The sequence below is a fragment of the Protopterus annectens genome, chromosome 10.part0, assembly GCF_019279795.1.
Source record: "Protopterus annectens isolate FY-2018-M chromosome 10.part0, PAN1.0, whole genome shotgun sequence".
Classification (NCBI taxonomy): Eukaryota; Metazoa; Chordata; order Ceratodontiformes; family Protopteridae; genus Protopterus; species Protopterus annectens.
In genome coordinates this window covers 1169855466-1169882967 of record NC_056744.1, presented here as the reverse complement: position 1 = coordinate 1169882967, position 27502 = coordinate 1169855466, and the positions used below count along the sequence as shown (strand labels likewise).

The 27502-nt window shown below is 43.2% G+C and overlaps 1 protein-coding gene across 1 annotated transcript; it reads left to right on the top strand.

Moving 5' to 3' along the window:
* The first annotated feature begins 235 nt into the window (after positions 1-235).
* On the top strand, positions 236-27502 carry PRDX1 (peroxiredoxin 1). Its single transcript, XM_044085916.1, has 6 exons — positions 236-333; positions 7730-7853; positions 8215-8368; positions 12231-12353; positions 26101-26231; positions 27289-27502. Exons 2-6 carry the CDS (start codon positions 7748-7750, stop codon positions 27369-27371), a joined length of 597 nt encoding a protein of 198 aa, XP_043941851.1. The 5' UTR covers positions 236-333; positions 7730-7747; the 3' UTR covers positions 27372-27502.

Below are 27502 nucleotides of genomic sequence, written 5' to 3'. Positions count from 1 at the left end.
TTAAATTATATTTTTATAAGTAAAACCAGCATAGTATGACCTTTCTAATTCAACTCGCTAATAAGCGGTTAGTATCTCTTCCACATTAAGAGGGACAGTGTATATCATCTTTAGAGATGGAAAATTAAGAGATCTGCTATAGTGCATCAGAAAAATCTGCTGAGTCATACGTACAAATAGGTATCATTGAACTCGAGGGTGCGAAACGCGAGACTAATAGCAGGCTCTATGGGGGGTTGTTATTGTCTCGCGATATCTGTATTAGTATAAAATTTATTGCAGCGCCAGTAGTGTCAGTGATCTGAAGTTTGTGTGGGTTATTTGCTGGTTAAAGTAAGTAGTAACCTTGGAGGTGCGCAATAGTAATTTCTTTGTCTAACACTTATAGAGCGTTAAGCAGTTTTTAACGTCTCTCACGGAATATGCATAGGCGTGTTTTTTTGGGGAGTACGTTTATTTATTTTTATGTGGGCGGGATGGATTGTAGATTTTGATGAATTATCTCGGGAGTGTTTAGCTCCCTAAAACCGTGTTGAACATTATGGGCGTTTGTACTTGTCTTTTGTATGTGGTTGCATGCAAATGTAGCTTCCATCGTCCGGAGTAGCTGCATTTCGTAAATGATAACTTTTGTGCTGTTTGATTCTTCATTCATTCAGATATCTGTTTATGGTTGCAGTTATTATCGCCGTCCTTGCTTGTGGTGGTGAACTTTAACTTTGGTTCCTGGCTAGTGAGTGACAAATACTATGTATCGGTAGCTTAATTTTGCTGTGTTAATAGCAATGGAAGGTGTCAACCTACTGTAGTATAGTATCGCATGACAAAAGGATTTAAGTTCAAATGCCAGGCAGCTACTACGTATTGATCGCAATAAGAGTCTGGCATAGGTAAAAAGAAGCAATCGGAGAAATAAATAACTATTTCTAGTTATAATAATGGTGGCTTTTGTTTTTAACTTAGTAGTCTGGTGAAATGGCAACTTGATTATGGTGCGCGGCCCCCGTTGGAGGTTTTTTTTTTCTAACCGATAAATCGTTAACTGTCTCTTCGTGTCCTTGTTGGCGGTAGATATATTATGTCAGTCTCATGTGGTGAACGAACTGTATTTCGGGACACCGGGTGCCGTGTCCCCCCCCTAATTTTTGGCTTGTTCCTCAAAAGCGGTTTTCTTTCACTTCCTTGGATTGAAGTCCCTAAATGATACTGGAGTTTCAGACATTCCAGACACAGGCTTTTCTTACTGTTGCACGTGGGATCCAGGGTATTACTTCCACTCGTCTAGAGCCAAGGTTTACACCGCCGGGTGGCAATATGCAATACATAATGTTTTTGGCAACTTGCTAAGTTTATAGGTGCAGTGTTCTAAGTCTCTTATTTTGGGGTCTTTGTCTCCATTGTTTCTAGCTGCCAGCTTAACTTCACGGAGGGTAAGGTATGCTGGGTGCACATCCAAATAAGTGCGCATCTGCGAAGCGGGGCCTATGATTGTAGACCATTGGACTTTGAATATGGTAGAGACTTGATTCCTTGAGGAATGATTTCTGACCTTCTGTCCTGCAATGAAGCTTTTTCTCTAAGTCTGAATTTAGCAGTATTTTTTGGCTGTGGTTATTCCTTGCATAAATGCACAACTGCAGGATCCAGAAGCTGGGGGGTCTCCAACGAAGATGGAGGCGGTGATACGCTGTTTAAGACTCTTATGTGCTGGAAAAACGTGATTACATTGTGTGTACGTCCTTGGTTGCCTTCTGCTAATGTATAGCTTTGGGTTTATTTAGCTTGTTGATAGCCGGTACTTGTAGGTTGGGCATCTACTTGTTCTCTGATGGAGACTTAACTTGTTTGGCATGGATTACTGCCTGGTAAGATTAAAAATTTGATATGGGTTTGTACTTCCAATATGCGAGGTGCAGTTAACGCTTGCCCTTTCAGCGGTGTATGTAATCAAGTCTTGACTAGCCATACTGCTTTGCATATGAACTTTCGGCCACAAAGATGTACTTGTTACAGCAGTCCGGTGTAACGGAGCTATATTATTTAGGCGAACCATATGTTGACTCAACCCCCAAAATGTCGAACACGCGGATCAGACCCCTCCGGGGGGGGGGGGTCAAAACAGTGGTAGGAATTTGCCCCACATCCCTTACTTAAGTGTACCAACTAGATTGCACCACAGTGGAGGTAATGGCAAAGTCCTGAAAACTGTCCAGTGAACTTTTTTTCCTAGGACAAATCGCAGTTCTGTGCTTTTGGTGTTTTGCGTATTGACGTACGACTAAGCGTTCGCAATTAATCGCGTTCTCTCAATTAGTGACACAGTATAACATGTTTTAGGTTGGTACTGTTGCAGTGTGTGTTCAGGCAGGGACTTAATAGAGCAAGGAGTAAAATGGGTTGGTTTCTATTCTGTAGGTTTAAAGTGGGTATTTTATATTGACAGTTACAATTGTGCTTCATGCAGGAGTCTTGCTTCTTGGTATTGATGAGAATGTTTGGTTGTAGCTGCAACCCTCTGCAGTTTTATCTCTGCAAAGGACCCCACTTGTATCTGAAATGCAAGACCCTGTGCACAGTTCATCTAAGGTGGTATGTCGTAAATGGTGTACTTTTTAAAACCTCAACCTACTAGAATGTCTACTTTCAAATCGGTGAAACTTCAAAATGCGAACTCCCAGATTGCCAGAACTTTAACTTCACTGCAGGCTACTAACCACTGGACCCCTCAGTGTACTACACATGAACAGAAGCAAACTAAACCCACTGACGTGGGGCTTTGCGCCCCCTTAACTAAAATACCAGCTCCAATATCGCACTACAGTAGAGAACGGCAAAGCTCACCATGGTAGCCCAGTGGTTAGTTTCCTACAGTGGAATTGTGATGTTTTGAGGTGACCATGAAATGGTCACCAGACTAATAGTTGAGATGTTGCACAACAAATGCTGTGCATGTTCTAATACAGTACTGTGTAACGGGTGTCTTTGCTAGAAATGATAACTTAACTTGGATTGGGCAGAGATGAGATGCATGGAATGTGGGTAATGGTGACTACCCTTTAGAAAGTCTAATGTTTGAAGATGGGCTGTGTAAATAGTAATTGGTACACACCTGAGACTTGGCATTTGGTGCTTATGGTGTCTAGCAGGACAGGCCAAGTCAACTGGTGCCCTAGGCAAAAGTCTCCAGCACCCCCCAACAGTGCCCCCATCCTGATCTATCCACACCAAATAGTGGGAAAGTGCCCCTGCTATAGTGGTGCCCTAGGTGGCTGCCTAGTTGGTTTATGCCTAAGGCTGGCTATGATTTCTAGTGCATGTGCAAGCAGATTAGCCACAGGCAACCTAAAGCTTCACATGTGCACAAATTGTAGCATCAAAGATGGACAAATGGATGAATTGTAGCATCAAAGATGCTTGTTTCCCTGAAACGCTAATTCCACCTAAAACTTGGCTTTTCAGCGCTTCTGTGGATCCCTAGTGATAGCATTGCCCCCTTTTTTTTTTAATTATAAAGGGATTCCCAATACTGTTCTAGCATATCCAAAGGTCAGTTGTCAATCTCCTCTCCGGTCCAGCTGGTGAATCTGGGAATCTTGAGGCAGTGTTACAACTGCCTCATGTACACAGACAACCCTTTCCTCCTACCAGCAAATTCCAACACATGAGGCAACCATATCGCCAAACTGGCAGCTAAGTTCTCTCGACTCAGTATTGGCGTAACCAGTCAGGAGGAGAAGGAAACTACAATTCCAGTCTCCTAGCTCTACCATGACAGCAAACCAAACACAAACGTAAAAAAGCATACTCAAAGGCTCTAAATAAAAATCTGCCTAAGCAGCAGAGACCTCCAAAGCAGACATCCAAGCGACTGCTACCCCAAAACAAAACACGTGCAACACATAGCTCACAAAGCCAGTGTGAACAGTCACAGCCCTTGAGGCTAAACACACCTGATACACTTGTAATAGGTGACCCTATCAAGCACACTGACGTCCCGCTCACCAGGCTGAACAAGGTCAGTGAGCTGCCTGTCTGGTGCTAGGATCTGCCACATAACACAAGCACTCAGGGTCACTCAAAGGCAAGTACATATGACTCTGTCATTGTCCATGCTGGTGTGAATGACCTGAGATGTATCTCCTTTCTCTACATGAAGAGAGGAGCTCTGAGGATGTAGCCCAGGCCAGTATGACCCTGACCTTGAGTAGCATCTTACTCTCACCAAGAATGATGCCACAATATGAAGACAAGATTATCAATTTCAACAATTGGCTCAAGTATTGATGTCATTCAAAGGGAATCCAATTCCTGTCTGCCTGGGATGACATGCTTGACAAGCCACGATGCTTTGCTAGGGATGGCTTGCACCTGTCACCCCTGGGCTTTTGGATATTGGCAAAGGCTCTTGCCACCCCCATAGTGCCTTTTTAGGCAAGGCATAAAAGACAAACTCTCCTCCATAGGTATTGCAAGGGATAAGAAACTGAGTAATGCTACTCTGCCAGAAGTCTAAAACCTCAAGATGTATGCATGCAAAACTCTCCTTGGCATGGAGAACATAGATATCTGGGCAGTAACAGAAACCTGGTTCAAGGCTCCTGAGAGCACCCCAGCACTACCAGGTTATACCTCATACCATGCTTTTCAGCCCCAAAACTTGGACCGAACCACAAAAGGAGGGGGAGTATCAGTATTAGTCAGATACCCACACCTCCAGGTTGGTGGCACAGCACAAAGCATCAGACTATCCATGTGCAACTGCATAAAACTGCCTTCCAGTTTATAGCTTGCTACAGACCACCCTCCCAAACCCAGGAACCCCACTCGGCCTTCCTGAGAACAATGGAAAAATATGAAGGTTTCTCCAAACACCATTATATTGGGCGACTTCAGCTACCCAAACATAGACTGGGAGCATTACTCTAGCTCCCAACACCCTAGCCCAAAGGTTCCTAGAATTTTCAAACTCTGATGCTATGGAACAACTTGTTACCACTCTCACAAGAGGCAAAAACAAACATACTGGACCTGATCATCACCAACATGGGGACTCTATGCTCCAGACCAGAAGTGTATCCCTCACTGGTAAGATCAGACCATAATGTAATCTCACTGGATATTTGCATCCCGACCCCACCCCCTGCCCAGAAAACCACAGTGAAAAACTTCTCAAGCAAATTTCACACTCCTCAAAACAGAGGTGGAATCCTTCAAAGCCCCTGGGCCTGTGGAAAATATGGCCCAGGCCGCAGAATCCTTTATAAACGTGTTCTATGAACACCTTCAGAAATGCATGGATCATGCAATCCCTAAAACTATGACCCAATCCTCCAAAGGCAGACATCCTGTCTGGTGGACACCAGCCATAAACTATACAATAGAAGGAAGAAGCTACTACATGATGGAGCAAAATCCCAAAAAGGAAGGCATCTCTGATCAGTATTAGCAAAACTACAGGCACTCATAAAATCATTTAAGGCCAGCTTTGAGAGGAAAAATTGCACAGGACACAAGGATAATCACAAGACTTTCTTTAGTTATGTTAGGAACCTGGGTGGAAATTCCCAGATGCTCAGAATTAGTCCAAAATTGCAAATACACTGAACCCACAGACATTGCCAACATCCTAGCTGACGGGTTCAGTGCAACCCTCCCCACCAAAAGGGCAAGCATCTATCCCAGCGGAGTGCTGCCCCCCCGACATCTCAGATGCTCGGGTAAGAGCCACCCCCTCCAAAGCAAAAGACACAGCATCAGTGGGACCAGATGGTGTCCTGGGCTGCATCCTACATGAACTCCAAGAAGAGCTAAACCCAAACATAAAACTACTATTCAATCTCAGCCTTACTACAGGATATGTACCTAAAGAGTGGCATACAGCAACAGTGGTTCCTCTCCACAAAGGTGGTGCCTCGCCCCATAAGCCTGACTAGCTTGATCTGCAAAGCTATGGAAAGGATAAATGGATCTCCTAAAAGATATTGGGGACCTACAGACACTGAATCCTACCCAGTTCTGCTTTAAGGGCAAATCCTGCCTCTTAAACCTGGTTGATTTGTTTGAATCTTGTCACAAAAGGCCATTGACGAGGGGAAGGTGGTCCACACAGCCTACCTGGACCTCATGAAAGCCTTCGATGCAATACCCCACTTGGGCATTGTAGATAAACTCACCAGCTTAAATATAAACCCTTGTGTCACTAGATGGGTTGCAAACTGGCTCAAGGACAGAACCCACATGGTTAGAATTGCTGGAGCCATGTCAGACTCCAAACCAGTTACAAGTGGCGTCCCACAAGGCTTAGTCCTGGGACCTCTCGTTCAGTATATATTTCTCGGAGGTACAGGCCAACATGGAAGGACTGTGGCTGACCAAGTTTGCAGATGACTGCAAACTGGGCACCATAATCTATTCTCCAGCCGACAAGCATCCTCCAAAAGGGCCTTGTAGAAACGGACAACTGGTGCCAGAGCCATGGCCTCAAGCACACTAAAGTGCCCCCAAATTACCACATAGGTGGTAATCCATAAAGTACGCAAGTGATTAGGGACCTGGGGACCCAAGTTGATGGCAAAGTGGTTAGACATTTTTATATAGCCCACCTAATCATGAAGGGATTCGCATCTAGATCAGGGGAGGTCATCATGCCTCTTTACTCATCCCTCATCAGGCCCATAATTGAGTACAATGCCCCTTTTGGGATGTACCTTACCAGACACCTGCAGCAACTGGAAAGACCCCAAAAGTACCTCACAAAGAGGGTCAGAGGGCTCAAACAGATGCCATATGCTGCCCGGTTAAAGACTATCTGTGCCTGACATAGAAAGCCATGTCCAACCTGGAATTAATGGACATGCTGCACCGCAGGAAATCCAAGTCCCATCAAGCTACGCACTTGAGAGACTTTAACCTCAGCACTGAAATAGGACATGCTGGAGGGACAGGTTCATAACCCAGAGGCTCCCTTCACTCTGGAATAAAATCCCAGTCCAGGTTGGGCAGAGTCCCTCATTTCCTCAAGAGGAATCTTGAGTGGATGGGAGATTTACCCTGGGTATCACTTCTGTGCCTCTGTTAAAGGCACAGTATACTAACCTCGAAAGGGCATAGCAAAACTAATTTAAAATGGGTGGCAAAAGCCAAACACTCTGGCTAGGCTTATAAATGTCCTAGGGCAGATAGCCTAGTATGAACCTATGATACTGCTCCCCCCATGCTGGGTTATAGTTGAAGCATTAGGTCTGCTGGAGGCTAAGGTCTGCTTCAACAGGCAGACAACTGTAGGGACTAACTATTTGGACATTAAGTTATTCAGAGGATTGTAGGGTTGGGAGACTCTTGGTACGGTACAGGTGGTGTGAAGGGAAATATCTAGGTGGTTTTTATTTATTTTTTTATGGATGGGGTAAAGGAAAGCTTATGTGCATAACTTTAAGCACACCATCTAGTTACCTTTGTTCCTACCCATGGTTTTTATGTACAGGCAAGGAGTATTGTGTGCATACAGCTGAAGTAATGGAGAAACTGGGGGGGTGTGCACCTGCTTTGTGTATTAAGCCTGGCAGTAGGTGACAGCAGCCACTTTGCTGAAAGCATGCATTACTAACTGTAAGCAACAGATGGTGACAATTGTAGTTTTCCTATTTCTTTGGCTTCACTGTTAAACATCACAATCTGCTTTTAAAATTGTACCAGACTAGCATGTTTTCTCATTGTTCAGTTTATTCAGCTTTTACAGGAGTACATCATGTCTTCAGGGAAAGCTCATATAGGAAAACCTGCTCCAGACTTCCAGGTCACAGCTCTGATGCCAGATGGACAGTTCAAGGAACTCAAGCTCTCTGATTACAGGGGTAAGTGGGGACTGGTGTGAATGTTTGCGTACAGATGTTAGTTTCAAGGCAGTGTTTCTCCCACTTGCTGTGTACTACCCCAGTAGTACTAACAGTTTAATTGCACCAGGCACAGTTGGATGGGGTCTGGTTTTAAGGCCACTGCTCCCTACCCTTAAGGGCCCCATTAGTAAGATTGTCTACCTTGTTTTGACTCTGCTCAAGAATTGATAATGAGTTTAGCTGGTGCTAACCTCAGTTATTGCATGCAACTAGTGCGTTTTCCTGACATTTGCTGTTAATGTGCCACTCGGGGAAATTCTAAATTTGTGTACTAAAAGTTGGTTTTGAACCCCTTTCATGCTAGTGTTTTCTTTTTTAGGGAAGTATGTTGTGTTATTTTTCTATCCTCTGGATTTCACATTCGTCTGCCCAACTGAGATAGTTGCTTTCAGTGATCGTGCAGAAGAGTTCAGAAAGATAAAATGTGAAGTGATTGGGGCATCTGTCGATTCACAGTTCTGCCACTTAGCATGGTAAGTCCCTTAACTTGGAGTAATTGCATGTGTACTTTTGGCAAATGTGGTGCCTTGCTTTCATTCTCCCCAGTACTTTACCTCCTTGCAGAGGTATGTTTAATGTTGTGCTTGCATACTCTATGCTTAGTGTGGGAATTGGTCTTGCCTGTGAAACATGTGCAGTTTGCACTTTGCGCTCTCGGGTAAGGTGGAGGTGGTTAACCATGCACTAAGTATCAGGCACAAGTGCATGCGACCAGAAGCCACCCTGATCAGGCAATGACAGCTGCTAGATTTTTTTATTAATGTCTTGTCATGCTGTCATGAATTTTGGACACTGGTATTTCTTGGCACTGGACTGGCATAGCTGTTTGAGGTACATATTAAAATTTATATTGGCTTGGTTTCACTTGTGCATTTTATAAACCTTTGCAGATAGACATTGCAAGTAAAACTTGGAAAGTGTAAAAGCTTTAGCTTCTTTGTAAGTTCTTTACTCAACTTGTTGACAGGACACTTTCTGGAGATGAAACTTATAGTTGAGCATAGTTTCATGCTTCAGTTTTAACTCTTTATGACTTGAATATTCTAGTAATGGGATGTGATTAGGTCTCTGGCCTAAAATGCTAAATTGAATTCCCACCCCAGTAATCAATGTGGCTGTCATTATTGTACATTTAATTTCACCTGAGTATTTGACTTGAATGAGTGCCTATGCTCATAAGATGGGTGGCTGGCTGAGTACTGAAAGCAGGAAGACTAGATGGCATGTGCAAACTGGCTTGTTTGACTTCTGTGGTCCAATGAAATTTGGCACAGTTTTGTTCAAGACAATGAAAGCATTTTCTTTTGGCCAAAAAGACTACCACCCTGGGTTGTAGAGAAGGGGTTATGATGGATGCTTGCTGCCTGTTTAATTTTATACTAGTCTCTACATTGAGCTGGACAATTTTAGGTCCATCCTCCCTACATGAGCAGTTTGTCAGTTATATGTGCCACTGACCCAGAAATTCTGGGGCAGGGTTGGAAACTGGTTATTGCTCTTCACCTGGTACTTGCAGGGATATCTTGTGGAGGGGCCTTAATGGTAATGTGTAGGAGGGGATTCTCGGGATCTGGGACAGTTGGGGGGGTGCTTTTAAAATTGTATATAGTGGTGGCTTTTCCAAAGTACTTAAACGTGCAGTAGCATGTCGGAAGGTGGTTTTGCAGTGCCCCCAAGAATTAATCCAAGTAGAACATTCTCAGTATGTGCACACATGAAGTGCTGGACTTCACTTTCTTTGGCTACCTTAATCTTGGCCCTTGTTACCCATTGGACTAAGGTAACATGCTTGGCTAAGTGTCCTTCAACTGCCTTATCCTTGTACATTCTTCTACAGACTGAGGCAGTGTGTTGGCCTGTGCAATGATGGACTTGCTGCTCATCTGCAAAGTAAATGGCATCCTGATCTAGGGACCTAATCCTTGACTCTAGGGTCCTTGACTCTAGGGACTGAAGCCTTACTTTGACACTCTAGAAGAGGCCTCACTTGCAAGTGAAGCAGAGTTCTTGCCTTCAGGTGTAACCTGGACCTGTGGATGGGGAATTGGTGGTATACCAGGGGTAAGGTTTCCTGTCTCTAATAGAGACTGTCTAAATGCTTGACCATCTGTGCCAAAGTCTAAACACTAGGGTACCAAAACTTTTCAGAATTTAGGAGGCATGGCTCAGTTTCAGACTGATTCCCTCAGTTTATTCACACTAGTTCTGCAGTCTAAATGACCACTTGGGTGCTGGAGGACCTGAGCAGTTTCTTGTGTTGGCAGTTACTTGATGGGGTGCCCCAGCCTATATAAGGAAAGGTGTTCAGGCCAGCTGTAGTAGAAAGCGGTTCTTAAAGGCAATTTTTGCCTTCAGTGCATATGGGAGCATTTACACACGTCTCCAAGGCAAGCTACTATCCACCAGAGTTGGTGTCGGGGGTGGGGGGGGATGCTTTAAATAGCCCAATGTCAGCAGCTGCTGCTAGGGCTTGCCATGCAGTTCTGACCTGATCCTGTAGTTGGGGGGGGGTATAGATGCCAGGTACTCTACTGTAAGGTAAATGAGGCACCAGTTCCTAATGGCTGCTGGGGTGACAGCTGCAGCTGGAGTCAGTTGAATTAACTTTGTCCCATTTGTATGGGAAATCTTCTTTAAATATGCATATCCCATTCATGTTGCATATGAGGCTAGGGTCTGTAGATTGGCATAATGTTTGAAGCCATAATGCTGATAACATTTTGCAGATGTGCAGCAAGTCCAGAGCATGCTCTGTAGGCCAAGCAGTGGCTAAAAGCAAATTCCTAACAGACTATCAGTTAACTGTCATGACATCAGGTGTCTGCCCTTTTTATCTAGACTGCCTTCATAGTCTAGTGTGTGCCCATGTGTAATCTGGTAAGTTTGCTTCACACTTGCACCCTGGCCTCACAGGCCAGATCAGTTTGTGCATTTAGTCTGGCCTCCCCAAAATTACTCCTCCCCCCTACTGTGGCCTTTTGACAAGAGAATCTAGTAAATGTATGGTTGATGGCAGTCTGCATTATGACCACCTGTCCATGTGTGCTTGCTTTATCTGCTTTTATTTTCCATGCGTCTGGTATGGAGACTTCCTGCCAAGTGCCCCATATCTTCAGTATAGTAGTGCTGATGGGACTTATTTTTCTGAGATGCAACTGACTAAAAGCAATTCTGCCATTTTAAACAGTTACTGCAGTCCAGTCTGTGTCCAGTTCAGTCTGTCCTGTAATATGCCAAAGTTAATTGGTTTCAACTGGCAGTGCAAGTGTTTAATCTTGGCAAGACAGTGGACCAAGTTGTGTAATACTTGGTGGGTCTTAACTTCCTTGGGGTTCTTGAGAGAATGTGGGGGGTCTCCCAGGACATCCTGCAATAAGGTGCAGCAGAATCTTTGAGCTGCACAGCCTTGCCAGACCAACCTGCGCAGGACTTCGTCAACAAAGACTTCATGATATGATGCAAGGTGTTCCAAGTGGTGGGATTCTACTCTATTAAAGGGTACCCCTCAGTTTAAGGCTTATGCAGTGAGGGTATAAACTGCATGTCCTACCTTAGCCTGTTTGGGGGGGATACAGTACTAAGGTAGGTCTTGTGGGGAACTTTGTCAAATAGTGTGCACAGAGCCTGCTTTTGGAATACTATGAAACTGCTTTCTAAATAGTGTAATAAAAGCTCTTGTTGAACAGAGTACTTGGGTGAAGGATGGAGCATAAATTCTTTCACAATTGCAGGGTTTCTAATTAGTGAGTCTAGTTTCTTTAATAGAAGATGCCTTGCAGATATCCATAACAAATAGAATTTTGTATACTTTACTGGTTGGAGAATAGTCTTGTATCTGCAAAGCGAATTGGATAAGATTGACATAGCTGTACATGTAGATAGCAGTGCTGGCACAATTTCTAAATTACACCATTAAATTTGTGCTGGCTGTATGCTTAAGTCGGCTATCCTGTATACAAAAGTGATCCTTGTGTACAATCCGTTGCTGCTCCAAAGGCATAGAGGGGTAAGCTCTGCTACTGGCCTGGTCAACCCATGTTTGATGGCTGTTCTGTTCTATCTTTTTAGAGAAGGCCTTGTCCAAATGGGGGGTTTCCTTTGGTATGAAGTGAGTAACCCCCCCCCCTGGCAAAAGTTGAAGTAGACAGATGTGCACCAGAATTTTGTTTAGCATCTACATCTGGTCCAAGCAATACCAGATAACTGGTATGTGCATGATGTGCTGTGGGGGGCCAGTTAACTCATGTCCAGAATATTACCTGTAGTGTGTAATAAATTGAGCTCAACTCTTGGCTTGGTTTGTTTTGTATGATTTGTCATATCTTTTCTTTCTAGGACCAAATCTCCTAGGAAACAAGGAGGACTGGGTGAGATAAATATTCCTTTGGTGGCAGATGTAAAGCGCACAATTGCTAAAGATTATGGTGTCCTTAAAGAAGATGATGGAATTTCTTACAGGTAAGACTATTTTGAGGGCTTTTGTGACTCTTGGTATGTGCAACGTTTCTTAAGCTAGCTATCCCAGATGTTAAAGTCTAGCCATTCAACATTTCTTGCCCACCTGCATGGGAGTTGGCCAAGGATTGTGGGGAGTGAGTTGGGATTGCTGTCTACTTTTGCCCAGGAAATTTACAGTTTTATAGCCAATGATCCCTTCTGAATAGGGTGAGGGAACAGCAAGTCTGTCCCTGTGTTTAGGCCCCCTACCATTATTTTGGGCTCTGTCCAGATGTGTTGTGCCAAGAGGTTGAGCTAGGAGATATTTCAAGTGATTGGGTTATATACGTGGCAAAGGAGGCCTTTTATTCAAGTCTAGGGGCTTATCGTTAAAACTATAAGATCTCCAGGTCCAAGAATGTTTGAATTGGGTTACCAAATGGATTTTCTTGCATCTTGGCTATATTGGTTGAAAACTGTTACCAGATCCTCTATTTGGTCAAATTGGTGTAATTGGCTTGGGTGGACAACTTTCCAACTTGCATTGTGTTCATTACTTTGGCACCAGTCACTTGCTTTAGGCCCTCTTGTAGTATGTTGCTGTGAGGGGAATTTGATGGCTCCTAATGTAGTCATCCACAAAGTTGGTGAGCTAGACTTTTGACATTCCATTTTCATTCTGAGGAATGGATGCCAAACAAAAGTAGCCACAACACAAAGCCATGGGGTAGTCTGCTGATGATGGGTCTCTTGTTGGAAGTTTTACTTCAGACTTGGGATGCCTGGGCCTGTCTGAATATGCCAGTTGTCTTTGATTCTTGCTTAACTTCAGATCTCTCCCACCTGTTTGTATCCCTTTCAGGGTAATTGTGCCTCTTCCACCATTTGCTGCCATGGTAACTGGCACACCTATTCCCTTGTACCTTCAGTTTTTAAATTCATTCCCCTCTTCATTTTCTGAAGTTCTTTGGTTTGCCCATAATGCCTAGTCAGCTGAGCTAAAATGTCCTTACAGGCTCATCTCAAGAAAAACTGAACCTGAAAAATGAGCACTCTGGGAAGAATCCTAAAACTGCTCAGTGAAAAGCATTTCAAGCTTTGGTTAAAGTTTTCATTTTTGTTCCTCAGATGTACTGATTTTAAAATGTAGCTAGTCCTAAAATAAGACTGGAAAATGGACTAAGCCTAAAGTAGCTAAAAGGTTTGGTTGACAGACTCTAGTCATGGCATGGGACTGCAGAGACCTGGCTTCTGTATTCAAATTCAATGGAACCCTCCCAATTTTGTCACCAATCCTCATTGCCCTAATACTAAAGTTTCAGTGTGTACTCTGTCTAATCCTGTCTGCATAAAGATCCACCAGCAATATTCTGCTTTTGTTTAGATAATTTGGCCATTGTTTGCCTCCCCAAAACTACACATCCTTGCCAATTTTGGCAACACATTTGAAATTGGTCTACATGGAAGCTGATTTGAGTAATACAACCACAACAGCTTTCTTCCAATATGCTGGTGTGCAGTTAAGTATTGCAGTCTGGAAGATTCTTTACTTCAGAAAATTCTCTGTAGGTGACTTTACAGCTTGGGGGTCTGACAATGCCCTCTGCCTGGCATAGATCTCCCCTCCTATCTGTAGCCTATAGCAGACTGAATACAGGGATAGGGCCTTGAGGTGGTATACATAGGATGTATTCTTTGAGGAATCTGGACATTCCAATTGTTATGCTTGGTTACATAAAGGGGACATTGTACTGTGGGTCTGAATGCCTAATACAGTGGACAGATTACTTCCTTAGACTTGTATGCCATACCTTGGTTTATAAATTGTGCAACATATTACTTCCTCACCACAGTAGACATGGTCAAAGACTAGATTACTGTCTCCAAGTCCCTGACTGGGTCTACTCTACAGGGTGTGTTGTCAGTGATACAAATGCATTTCTTGGTATTTAATTTTAGTCCGTGGCTCTGACAACAGATTTAGACCCTCCTGGATAACATTTGTAAGATTCCATGAAGGCTCCTAATTTGCAAGTCTGCAAATTCAGATACTACTGACATTGGCCAGCAGCCCAAGGACTGATCCTTGATGGGGGGGCTACTTGTGACTGGCCTCTTTGTAGATGTAGAGGCTGACTCCCAGTTCTGACTTTCTGGGACTTCTGTGGGCCTGTTCTCTATCCACCAGGTGACACAAGGAGTATTACTCCCAGCTAATGTTTTTTTCCCAGTTTCCAGAAATGCAGAATGGGGGGGTTCTGGGACATGGTGAGTGGTCTGTAGCAAGCTGCAACTTGAATTGCAGTTTGCCTGTTGGATTTCTGAAGCATCCTGCTGTGCCATTAACCTGGAGATGTGGGTATCCTTTATGAACATGGATACACCCCCGCCATTGTTTCAGTCAGAGTTCTGTGGCTGAAATGTGTTACAAGTTGTAGCCTGGTAGTGCTGGGGTGCTCAATGGAGCCTTAAAACAGTTTCTGTTACTGCACATAACTTTCTCCATACTGAGGAGTGCCTAGTGGGGGCATTTTGAGGTTTAGACTTCTGGCACTGTGTAGCATTACTCAGTTTTTGTTACTTATGCTATTTACAGCAGTAGGTTTGTCTTTTTTGAGCTTTGCCTAAAGCCCCTATGGGGGTGTGCAAGCAGTCTCTAGCAAAGCAGAGTGGCTTGTCAAGCGTGTCATCCCAGGCACAGACACTGGATCCCCTTTGACAAGAAACTTAGCCAGTTGTTTTTTTATATATACTGTGGTATTCTTGGTGAGGGCAGGATGCTACTGGGAGGGGGGGTCATATTGGCCTGGGCTACCATATCTCATGTAGTCCAGGGGGTACAGCTCATGTCATTCACACATGGACAATGACAGCTGTATTTGTACGTGTTTGGAGTGCCCTGAGTGGTGTGGCAGGTCCTGGCACCTGACAGGCAGCTAACCTTATTCAGCCTAGTGGAGTAGGACATCGGCGCACACAGATTACTAGTATGTTTTGCCTTAAGGGGTCTGTGGCACTGGTTTTGTGAAGTGTGTTGTGCTTTTGGGGGGGTGTGGAGGTGGCTTGGAGGTCTCTTGCCTGTCTGAGTCATTCTTTGGCGCTGAGCTTGGCCTCTAGTTTGGCTGTATAATTGCATCTAGAGTGTATTGGTCTTTGGTAGGAGAAGGTTGGGTTTCAGTGTCCTTATGGTCTGAGGAAGTCCTGTGTTTGGATGGGGTCTATTACATCTTAATTGACCCCAGCTTACAATGTCCACCTCAGAACAGTGACTTCCCCCAAGGGAAATCACTTCCAAAAAAAAAATTACAAAGTTGGGCTGTTCCCCCACACCCTTAGTTAAATATACCAACTGAGATTGCACTACAGTGCCAAAAATGGCAAAGTAATGGAAACTGCCAGGCATGCTTAATTTTGCCTTAGTTTTATGTTCGGTCAAGACTCATTTGACTATTTGATCATGTAATAGGAGCCCTTTGGATTAAAGCACTCCACCTATTGGTGGAGACTATAGATTATAAAATGCTTGGAATTGTCACTGGCCAGTGGTTTTTGTGGATACTGTTGGACTCTTGGTGTGTGGTCATTGACGTAACCTGTGAAAAGTCTGGATTCCATGATCAGCCAGCAGTTGGGAGCACATGGCTCAAATTAAAGCTACAAATTGGGGATTAGCAGCATTTTTGGAAGCTTGGTCTACCCACTTACCCAACCCACACAAACTTGTACCATTTAGTTTGGTGGATTGGGTTCAGTCTATGCAGTTTCTGTAAATGTTGGGGAGTTCTACAGCAATGGTGAGCAGAGCAGTTGGTTATTTCAACTTTCATATTGAAAATGACCAACTCTGTCTTGACCTTTGAGAAACTGCTTTAAGAAACTGCAGCTGGAAAATGACTAGATGAATTGGGTCAGTCCCAATGGTGCAGAGGGGAGTCAGAAATGCTGAACGAGATGCACAAATTATTTGATTATGCAGGAGTGGAGCTTATGAAACTAGTGGTCATACAATTGAGCAGTTGGCCAGTGAGCTGGAACAAAAATCAAAGACCTACTCTGAACAGTCCACTGCCCCTTTTTAATTTGACAGTTTAAAGGCAAGGTGTAGCCTTTTCTCTGCTCATCTGATGGTAACAATATCAGGAAACCAAAGTGGCATTGCCACTGAGCAGTTGGCAGCAGGAAACAAGATTCCCCTTTTTAGATGGTGGCCCCAGTAGATCCAAGCAGGAAACTGAATCCCATTTTAGATGGTGGCCCCAGGAGGTCAGAGAAGGGACAAGGCATACATCCAGCAGGAACTGACAGATTTGTAGAGCAGGGAGCAAGGCCAAAGGACCATTATCAGTTTCAGCAGAATTACTGGGAGGAGATTTTAATGGGCTTCCCTGGGTGAAGTAAGCTCATTTCAAAGCAGAGCCTGTGAAAAGCTTAATTATGGACATTCCAGTGAGCATACTGATGGTTGGGGGGGGGGGGTGTAAATGGAGAACTTGAGTGGTTAACTGAATGGCATGGACATTCCTTTCTTTGCTAAATTCAGCAATATGTTCTTATTGTACATGGTGATAACACTTGTGTAAATGCACATCAAATTTTATATTTTATTTGACATGGAAAGCAAGGGTGGTGAGAACAATCCTGACATTAGTACACTGAAGGTATAAAATTGCTCCAAGGTCATTGGAGTTGTGCATATCATTTTTTTTTTTTTTTTAAATCTGGCTTTTGTCTGATACTTTGACTTAAAGTTGTTCACACGGAAGACTAATTTAAAAATGTGGTTTATAAAAGTGGAGCTATGGGAAACGCATGGGCAAGGTTTAAAAATTCTCAATGTGGTAGCTGAGAGGGTATGTGAAATTTTGTATTGGCAGGGTTTAAGGCTAAACATGAATTTGTCCATGGAGAGGGGTGTTGGCTGAAATTGCCTTTGATAAAAAAACAGTTATAATGAAACCTGACAAGGTGCAATGGGGCAGGGATTATGGACAAAAATAACTTAGGGACATTAACTAAAATGAATATAGGTACTTGGAAAAATGAATATCCCATGGCATTCCAATACATTTTGGAATGCTGCAAATAGACTGGATGGGACTGTAGTGGATGGAAAGCATACCAAGACTTGTTTCCATTAGCAAATGGACTGGGGGTAGTTTTCTTACTAAGGATTCATGTCATTTTTTAGAAAAATAAGTAATGCAGCTATCACTGACAATTTTGGTTACTGTGGATGTGTAATTTTCCGTGATACCCCATAAAGTAGGGTTAGGATGGTTTGAACAGTTAAACAAAACCATTATTTGACAAAGATCAGATGAGTTATGTAAATGAAGGCTGTATTGAACAATTTTTTGCATTTTCATTTTGAGGGACCAGTCTAAATGGCTGACTGGTGTGGCTATGGGGGCTGCATGTGCCCCCATATATGCCAACTATGCAAGTTCCTACTGGGAACAGGACTACATATTTCCAGTAAAATTATGGCCCATATTAAGCAATAAACAAGATTCCTGTATGGCTTGGGAAGGACCAGAGAACAAGTTGAGTTTTGTATATTAACCAGACTGGAATCTTTCCAATTGGCTCATGAATATAGTTCTGAGATCTTTAGATGTGATCTTAAGGATTGACTAAAGGAATGTTTGGTATCAGGGATACATAGAAAAGCTACCTTTTCAAAATTTGGATTTTCATAGCTGTCACCCTTTCCGTCTAGTACAAGGACAATTGGTAAGGCCAGCCAGGATGGCTAGTAATGAGTTGGAGTTTAAGTGAAACTGATTATATAATTTGTTATCCTGAACCTTGCATTAGTTGAAGAGATACGGAAAAGAAATTTAAGGCTTTTACAGACAAGGTAATGGACAGGAGTGGAAAAAGGCATAGGGGCAGGACCTTTATGAAATCGTGAAGGGAGTTTTATACCACATTTAATCAAAAAATGGCTGTTGCGGTTGGACTGGGATGTTTAATACAAATTGGGAAGGGCCCTGAGATGCATCTTTAGGAAGGATGTTTTCAAGATTAGTCTGAGATCCCATTGTACCAATAGGACGGTAGGCAATTTTAAATGTGGAAGATGTGCATTATGTAAATTGGAAGAAGGTTGTGCTTTAATGGGACTAGGGTGGAATTTTATGGGAATAATCGTGGTCTATATGGCTAAATATGAACACTGCTTTTCCTTTTATGTAGGAAAGACCAGTAGAAGTTTTTAGGGGGTGAGCATTTATTGGATATCTGAAATGGGGGGGGGGGGGCAATCTATGCTTTAGACACTTCTGTCAGGGACATGCCTTCAGTTTGTTTTGCAACAATTGGTCAAAGATGTGCAAGGTATGGTTTTAGACTTGCATGTAGAAATTTGGGAATTGGTGGCAATTGCATCTGGATGCAAACTTCCCAGGTATAAAGGAGTATTTCTGCTTTGTTAAAATTGAAATACATTTTAGGGTAGGTGTAGGTGCCCTAGTTGTGCAGCACTTTAATGTTTACAATTTTTTAGAAGCAATATTGGTGTGATCAATTTAGGTGGAAAGTGGGGAGGGCATGGAGTTTGTTCTGAGGATGTCCTAAGTGTCTGGATGAAAGCGCTCCACCTGTTGGTGGAGACTGCTGTTTGACTTCCAAGCGACCAGTTGCTGTGGCCTGTGGTGGTTGTCTTGTGGATTCAACTGCTGCTCCTTCGGGCCTGAACTTAGTTCATAGGGCCTAATATAAGCCTAGCCAAATGAGGTTCCCTGGCTTTCACCACCCAAGAAAATTTTCCTGTGCTACAGCAGTTTTCCCCGGGGTGAATTGTTTTCCATCCAGTTGTCAGATTTCTCTTGGGAGTGCTAATGAGCTGACAAATGGGGAAGTCTGTTCCAGAGCAGGGGAAGTCTGTGGGACATGAATCTATGGTTAGACATTGCTTTGTATGTTGGGCAGAGGTCGCCTCTGAGTAGGTGATAAGCAACTGGGTAGAGCTGGGTCTGTGTATTGCATCTGTTTGTGGCCATTAATCCTCCTAGTGAGGTATTTTTGTGGCCTTTAGTTGCAGATGTCCTGTGAGGTACATGCCAAAATGGGGTTTGGGTCTGAGGGATAAAGGGAACAACCTTTTTTCTCACTCCTGGAGACAAACCCTTTTGATGGGGGTGTGCCACAGGATTCCTGGCTACCATGGACATAATTGGTGGACTACTGTCCACTGGTGTCCCAAGGTCACATTTCCAGTGTAGTAGGCTACTGCTTGTATCCACAGTGGTGGTGCTGCAGTGGTGTTGCCTCACAGTAAGATGCTGACCAGTTCGACTCTCAGCTAGAGTGTCTTCTGTGTGGAGATATGCATGAATGGGCATACCTTCGTTGAAGGTTGTGCATTAGGGCTGGCAACTCTGCACGTAGAAATCAACTGCCAATCATTAGCAGACAGAGTTCCACTGTGGCGACCCCTAAGTGGGAAAGCTGAAAAGTAGGCTACTGCATGGGTATGTTAAGGGGGATGACTATGCACTTCTTGGCATTAAGCTTTAGGTCATGACTGACACCAAGCATCAGTCTTGGTAAGGCCTCTTTGTAGAATGTCCACATCCTTGGGCAAATCCTATTATGGTTCCTAGTTTACAGTCTGCAAATTTCATTAGCCAGCAATTGGCTGTATTGGCCTCTACGTCAGAGGTAGATACAGAACAGGAGAGTACTTGGGGCCAAACCCTGTATTGTCACTGCTTTGAGTATGATTTGGAGTCTGGAGTCTGCTACTTTCACTGTGGGTTCTGCCAGTGAGCCAGTTGCCATCTTGTGACATATGAATTTATGCCTAGTCCAGTGAGTATAGTATGAGTTGGGGGGATGGTGTTGAAAGCCTTGGCAAGGTCAAGATGGGCTGTGCACCTTACCCTAATCTACAACTAAAGTGACTGCTTTTAAGTCCATCAGATTTAGGAGGCATGATCTACCTGTTTACAAACCCAAACTGAGTGAGGTTCATAGTTTGGAGGTTACATTTCCTTGTTTATGAAACTCCAGGATGTGTTCCATGGCCTTGCAGACAAGGCTAGTCAGGCTAATGGAGCAGTAGTTCCTGGTGTCAGTGGTGGCACCCCCTTTGTGGAGTGGGATAACAGTTGCTGTACACCATTCCATAGCAAGTTTTAAGTGCGGCTATGGTTGAACATGGTACTTCGAGTGGGGGTGCTAGTTCAGTCTCTAGTTTGTGCAGAACACAGCCTGGGATGTTGAGGTCCCATGGATGCTGTGTTTGGCTTTGGGAGTGTGGTCTTTTAGTGGTGTCTGATTTACAGGGGCTTGGCATGGCAATCTTCCAGTATGGAGATGGGCCCTGTGGGGAGGTGGAGGGGTAAAGTTTGGCAGAAGTTGGTTTGGTAAGTGTGCCATTGTGCTGTAGTTCCAGCGGAGCTGAGTTGTCATTGAGGCTTTGTATCTGTGGCGACTTTATTTTCATAACTAGCTTTGGAGGATTTTGAGGGAGCTCTGCTTCTTGCTAAGGCTGACCAGGGAGTTCTGCAACCATGGTCTGAGTTTATGGCAGGCAACTGCCAATTTGTCTTGAGGATAGCATCCTGGTTCTGAGTGCACAGTCCATGCACTCGTGCTTATACAGTGCTTGTGTACAATTCAGCAGTCTCTTCCATCTGTGTGGGTGACTTGGCCACTTCATGCTAAGTCTGCTTTGGAAAAACTCTTAATGTGGCTTCCTTAATGGGGGTGGGTGGGGGAGGGATATGCATGTCTGGGGTGATTATTAGCTTGTGACCTGAACAGTGAGGAGTTTACCTCTAGTGTGGAGTATGTTACCCATATTGGCAATGACCCAGGTCCTGGATGTCCCTGCCCTGAGTAGAGGTATAGACAAGCTGATCCAGGGCATTTGAATTGATGAATTCTAGATCTCATTGGACAGATGAGTTGGTATACATGTAGTTTTCCCAGTTGATAGTGGGGTAGTTGAGATCTTCCAATATTAGGGTATCTGGCTGTAGCCTCATGTCCAGTATATCAAAAACATGAAGTGTCTTGGGATATGGTGGGGATGTAACAAGCTACAACCTGAATTTATATGTTGAACCCCTAGCCTGGAGGTGTGGATATCCTTTATGAATATGGGCATGCTGCCTCCTTAGTGGTTCAGGTTAGGTGGCCATAGGGTGTAGTAAAAATTATAGCCTGGTAATGCAGGGGTGCTCTCTGGAGCCTTAAACTAGTTCTCTTGTCACTGCACAGATGTTTGTTCTCCATCTTGAATGCCTAGAGTGCATTTTTAGGTTACTTTGATTTCACTTGTTTGTATCTACTATGGTGGTGCTCTTGAGCTTTGCCCAAAAAGCCACTAGGGGTGGCAAGAGCCCTGGTCAGTATCTGGAATCCCAGCAGTGACTGGCAGAGGCTATCTCTGGCAAAGCATCATGGCCTGCCAATCATGTCTTCCTAGGCACAGATACTGTATCCCCTTGAATGACACTAGAAGCTTAGCCAATTACCTGCCTGGGCTATATTGTCAGAGCTGCTCCATGCAGTTCAGGGAGCTACATCTCCAGTCATGCACTCCAACATGGCGAATGACTTGGTCATATTTACTTATGGTGAGCTGAGTGCATGTGTTGTATGGTGGATCCTGGCCTGCGACAGGCAGTTGACAGTAACATTCTCCTTTAGCCTGGTGAGGGACATCTGTGCGCCTGACGAGTTGCCAGTGACCAGTGTTTCCTTGTGGGCTGAGGTTAAGGTGCACTTTTTTTTTAATTTTTTTTTTAGGGGTGGGTAGTGTTGGGGTGGTTGCTTGCATTTCAGCTTTGGTGGTCTGGGCAGATTTTTGAGCCTCTGCAAATGTAGGTGTGTTGCTGTGGGTTGGGTGATACCAGGTTTTGATGGACTCTGGAGTGTGGTTTTCTGACCGTCTAGTCCAGTCTTGGCTGGAGAGAGCTTGGCTTCCAGTTGTGCTGTATAGGCACAAGTGAAGTTTGCAGTAAGATTTGGACGGTGCTGAGCAAACACTGAGTGCTAAAACTAGGAAAGTTTGTAGTTCCAAGAGAAAATCTGAAGAGCAGACTTTCTGGCACTAGTTTAACTGTAGTTAAACGCGGCTATGCAATGCACAACCATAGACTGTTTTTTAAACCAAGATTAAGGGGACAGATAGAAATGTTCCAAAATCACTAAAACTACAGATTCTGAGTTGAAACCACTCTTCCACTTCATTGAACAGATCTTGGAAAGGTCTGTGAAACACCTAGCCCAGCCCAGAATTCAACAAAATCTGAAAACTGGAGTACTGGTACTAGGCAGGAAACTGAGGATTTTGTTTGAATATCACTCATTGAACCAGCCTTTGAAGAACTTGAGTCTGATTTTTGACTTGTGTGCCTGACGTAGTAAATCTTCTTTTTCCTAGCCCTCAAAATGGGGATGGGGTTCATCTTGCTAGATGTTTAACAGGAAAACCCATTTGCAGAGTTGTCTTGCAATTTCCTCTTCGTGGAAAAATATTTCCATGGTTGGGTCAAAGATTATTATATTAGAGCTGTTGCCTCTTAACTCATTGGAGCCCTTTGCATCCTTTTCACTGCAGGCATCTAATATAGTCTGTGCATATTTGTAGTAATTACAAGAAACTTGTGTGTCCAAAAGCTTGCATGATGGGCCATACAACTGCACTAATTAACATCCCTCTGGAGATGTTAGAGGTTACTTTCTGTATGTGTAGCTTGTCTGATCCCATTGTATACTTGGTAATTACATGTTTACTGTGATAAAATTCAGTCCAAGATATGGTGGTTTTTAGATTCTAATTTGTGCTGAATAGTTTAAATTTCTTTACAAACTTTCTGAAGCCATAAGGATTACTAAATTTGAAACCACAAATCGCCAGCAAAACACAGATGTAGTCCACACCACAGTGCAATCATTTATTCACCACAGAACAATGACCATAACATTTAAATTTGTCCAAGCCCAGCATACAGTCATTGGGAGTTGAATACAAAAGGTACAGAGCTCCACTGGCAGAGCATTTTAGCAGCAGAAACCTCTTCCACTTGCATCTTTAAAAGAGTACAACAGGTTTCTCTAACATATTCCTCAACTTCATGGCCCTTTTCCTCCCTACTTTGTCGTCTAAAGTAACAACAAAGCATTTAAATTTTTATAATTCCCCTTCTGTAACAGAAGCCTACCTTCTCATACTGTGATGGTTTCACTTACAAAATGATTCTCTCACGTTTGAATAAAGCTTGCTGGAGTCGCCCAATTACTGATGTCATCAAGGCCAGGCAGTAGTGACATCACGGCTATCATCTGATTCTAACAGATAAGATGCACCTATTCTGTGATGTCATGGCTCCCTCGTCCCCCCCCCCCCCAGCGCTGTTCATTTTATTCAGCAGTAGTGTAACACCGATGTTTGGAAACACAGAAATTTGGTATGCATACTTGTACATTCTGCACAGCAAATGTTTAGGTGGTGTATTGCTTGCATACTTTTGTTGTATTTGCACCAGATACTGGTAAGTGTGCAGTGCGGGAATAGAAAGATTAAAACATTACCCTGGTATCAGAGGTTGCAGTGCAACATATTCATAGTGGCTTAACATGAGTAGTTCTAAGCAAGCACCATGTGAAACCTGAACAAGCGCCTAGAATCAGTGCAGCTTCCACACCAAGTCTGAAAATGAATTCACATACTCGTGAACAGGAGTAGCTGCATATTGATGGCTGAAGGTGTGGGCATGTCTGGCAACTGCAAAACTGGTATGTAATGGTGGAGACATTTGGAAGGCATGAGCAAACACCAGTATATTAAAGCCATAGCACCAATTGAACTGGAGGCTGGCAAATGGATTTAGTAAGGGATTTTGTCCATGCACAAATATTTCAACAGTGAATCTTTGCAGTGGCATCCATTATCTGATTCAAGGTAAATTTAACCTTTATGTCCTTCTGGACACTAAGGGGAAAATACAGCAATATGGTTTGTATGTACAAAGGCAAATCCAGGGACATTTTTTTTAAACCAACCAGTGGAATAAAAGTATGAAGGCAAACACTGCATACCAACACACTTTGCACATGTAAATCTCATTTTTAAATCTCATTTTTAACTAGGTGGAAGCATTAAGTGATACCTTAACACTAATAAAGATCTAAACTGGTTAATAGTAATGTTTTATTTAGCTCCTTGGTTCAAGACCTTACTGGATGTGATTGCAGGCAAATAAGGCCATGGCTATAGTGCAGCAAAAAAGTCACTTCTAACAAAGGAAATGCTAGAGCAAAGATTAAATTACAGGAGTCAAGCACCCTGCTGAGATCTGCCAATCAATGGAATTACCAGGTCAAATTACCCTCAGGACTTGGGAAGCTAAGTGTTGGGGGAGAAGTAAATGGACTGGAATTCATTGTCTCTCAAACTAGTGCTATTTAAACTAAACAGCATGTGTGTTCTGTGGCACTTGCACTATTTCTGTTTAAGTAGTCATCCAGCAGCAGGCAATGTTACTTGCACTGTTCTATTTTACTCAGCACTTTGTATGCATGCAACATCTATGAAATGACAGGAGCTTTAGGCAAATGGGAGGCCTGTATGATGCAACATTTTTGAGCCAAACTGATTTCTGGGATACTGGATGGCAACCTGATTTATCCAAACCATGTCAATATGCCAGTCTCCACGTGGTCAGTCTGGAATTGCACTTAAAACTGTAAATCCAGTGTAGGAAACATGCCATGATGTTTTAAATGTGTTTTTGTCTGGGTGCAGTGCTCCTTTGAGTAGTACTGCCCTCTGGACAACTGTTTGCACAGTCCAGCCTTGAAAATGCTGTTCTACAATCTCTACTCGTCACCAGTAGATCATTGTAGTATGTTCACCTTCCCTTCATATTCCTTGGCTGAAGCGGACCTTCCCTGTCCCATGTACATGTACCAGAAGACTTCCCTTTAGCCACTTACTGATTTTTAAAGGGGGGGGGGTTGTCATTGTAAGAGCTCCTTGCCAAGATATCCACATTCCTGTAAGTTGGTAACATCTGATGCGTACTGTTATGGTTCTGCCACATGGTAGTTTCTGTCGGCTTGCTCATGTTTTTCCTTGCCAGTGTGGGTTTTTCTGATGTGGTTGCATCCTTGGGATAGTTGCAAACTACTGGTCTGTAGTCCCTCGGGCCAATGCAGGCTTTTCATTGGTGTGTAATTTTCTTGGTACTAATTTTGAAATTCCTGTTTGGGGGTATGGGCCCACAGCTTCTAGTGTCCAGTTTTTTGCATGGTATTTGGTAACTTTAGTTAACCTTCCATGAATGTGGGATGAAACGGAAAGGTAGGCGTGCTTTAGTCTGTCTTCATACTAGCAGGCGGTATCCAATCTGCCCTTGAAATGCATTCTAAACTTACCACAGACTACTTTTGTGGACAGTTTTGTAAAGTAGCAAAAGTACTGCCAATAATATCCTGGCTTGGCCCCCAAGCATCCGTCATGTTGGCTTTGCCCCAGAAGGAGTAACGCTAGATTCTGTAGAGTACACGGGCATTAGTAGTAGTGACTTCAAGTTCTAAAACTAAAGTCTAGCTATGGTACAAGCAACTGCTGTACTCTTGGTGGTACTCTCACAGGGTCATCCTTTAGTCTCCCTTGCTATTTTGAGCTGCTTAATGTGGCGACAGTGACATGGAGTGTATTTGAATAGGTTGTCTGCAGTTTTTTCATTAAAGTTTTTTAAAACTGTTGCACTCATCTCTAGACTAACAACTTGTTTCTCTTGTGCAGAGGTTTGTTTGTAATTGATGACAAGGGTATACTTCGTCAGATAACCATTAATGATCTTCCTGTTGGGCGCTCTGTTGATGAAACATTAAGACTGGTGCAAGCCTTCCAATTCACAGATAAGCATGGAGAAGGTGAGTTAAGCTTGGTAAAGATGAAGTGAGCAACCTTGGTGTTGTAAATGCTGTTTTAATATCTTAATGCTGTTTTAATATCTTAATGCAAGTCCTTGTACCATTGAAGGCCAAATTAATTCTGAAGCTTTCTTTACACTGTTGCAAGTCACCCTTGCCCCAAAAAATTATGAACTTGCCAATTTTCCACAGTACAAATTTGTGACTTCTCCCCAAATTACTATTTGGACAAGTGTTAGTTTCATGCAATTAAATTGCAAAATGGTAAAGCAGTCAAGTTTCACTATTGCAGGAGGAAATTCATTGTGCCTTTTCCATGCCCTCAGGTTTACAAAGTAGCTAGGCAAATGACCACTAGGGCCCCTAACTGATTAGGGTGCATGGCTTGACTTCCAATATACTCTCTACTGGAGTATATTAATGGGGAAGTAACCAAGGATTTGTGGTGGGGGGAAGTGAAGGGGATCCTGTGAGACTTTCCCTCACATTCCATTGGTCACAAGTGAAGTTTAAATTCCTAGTTGTCTTGCACATGTGCAACATATTCCTTTTGTTAGAAAAGGGTGTTTCATGCCCTGAATTCTCCTGGTGTGAAACTTTCTGTGGTACTTCAACTGTTACAAATAAAATATCTAGTTAGATGCATGCTAAAAGGGGGTCTTGCATGGGATGAGATGGCACCTAGAGAAAATGTTTAGGAGGGCTAATTAAGTGATGTACATAGTTTTGTTGCTGAAGTAACTCTGATTTGCCTCTTCTTGGAAGCTATTACTGCAGATATTCCTCCATGTGTAGACCAAACTAGTTGCTGTAGGAAGTTTATGCAGGATGTACTAGTTGGATTTGCCCTTAAACTGCTTCACAACATATGATTAAACTAGTTCTTAATGTCAAAGAATGGTTGTATAATTGGTTTTTACTGGTCTTTACTGCAGTTACCTGAATATTCTTTTAATATGGAGCTGCTTTAGCAGAATTGTTGGTGTACTGAAATGTAGCTAGAAAGCAGCTAGCTGGCTGAGTAAAATTTTTAACTTTTTTTTTTTTTCCCCTGCAGTGTGCCCAGCAGGCTGGAAACCTGGAAGTGACACAATCAAACCAGATGTCAAGAGCAGCAAAGAATTTTTTGCAAAGCAGTAGTTTGGCATTATGGACATTTGTGTGAAGAAATAGTGGACTTGAATATTTCTGTAGTGCACTGATCCAAGCCTTTTTGAGGTTGGAGCAATCTTCTGGCTATATCTAGAGTAAAACTGGCACTTAAACTATTA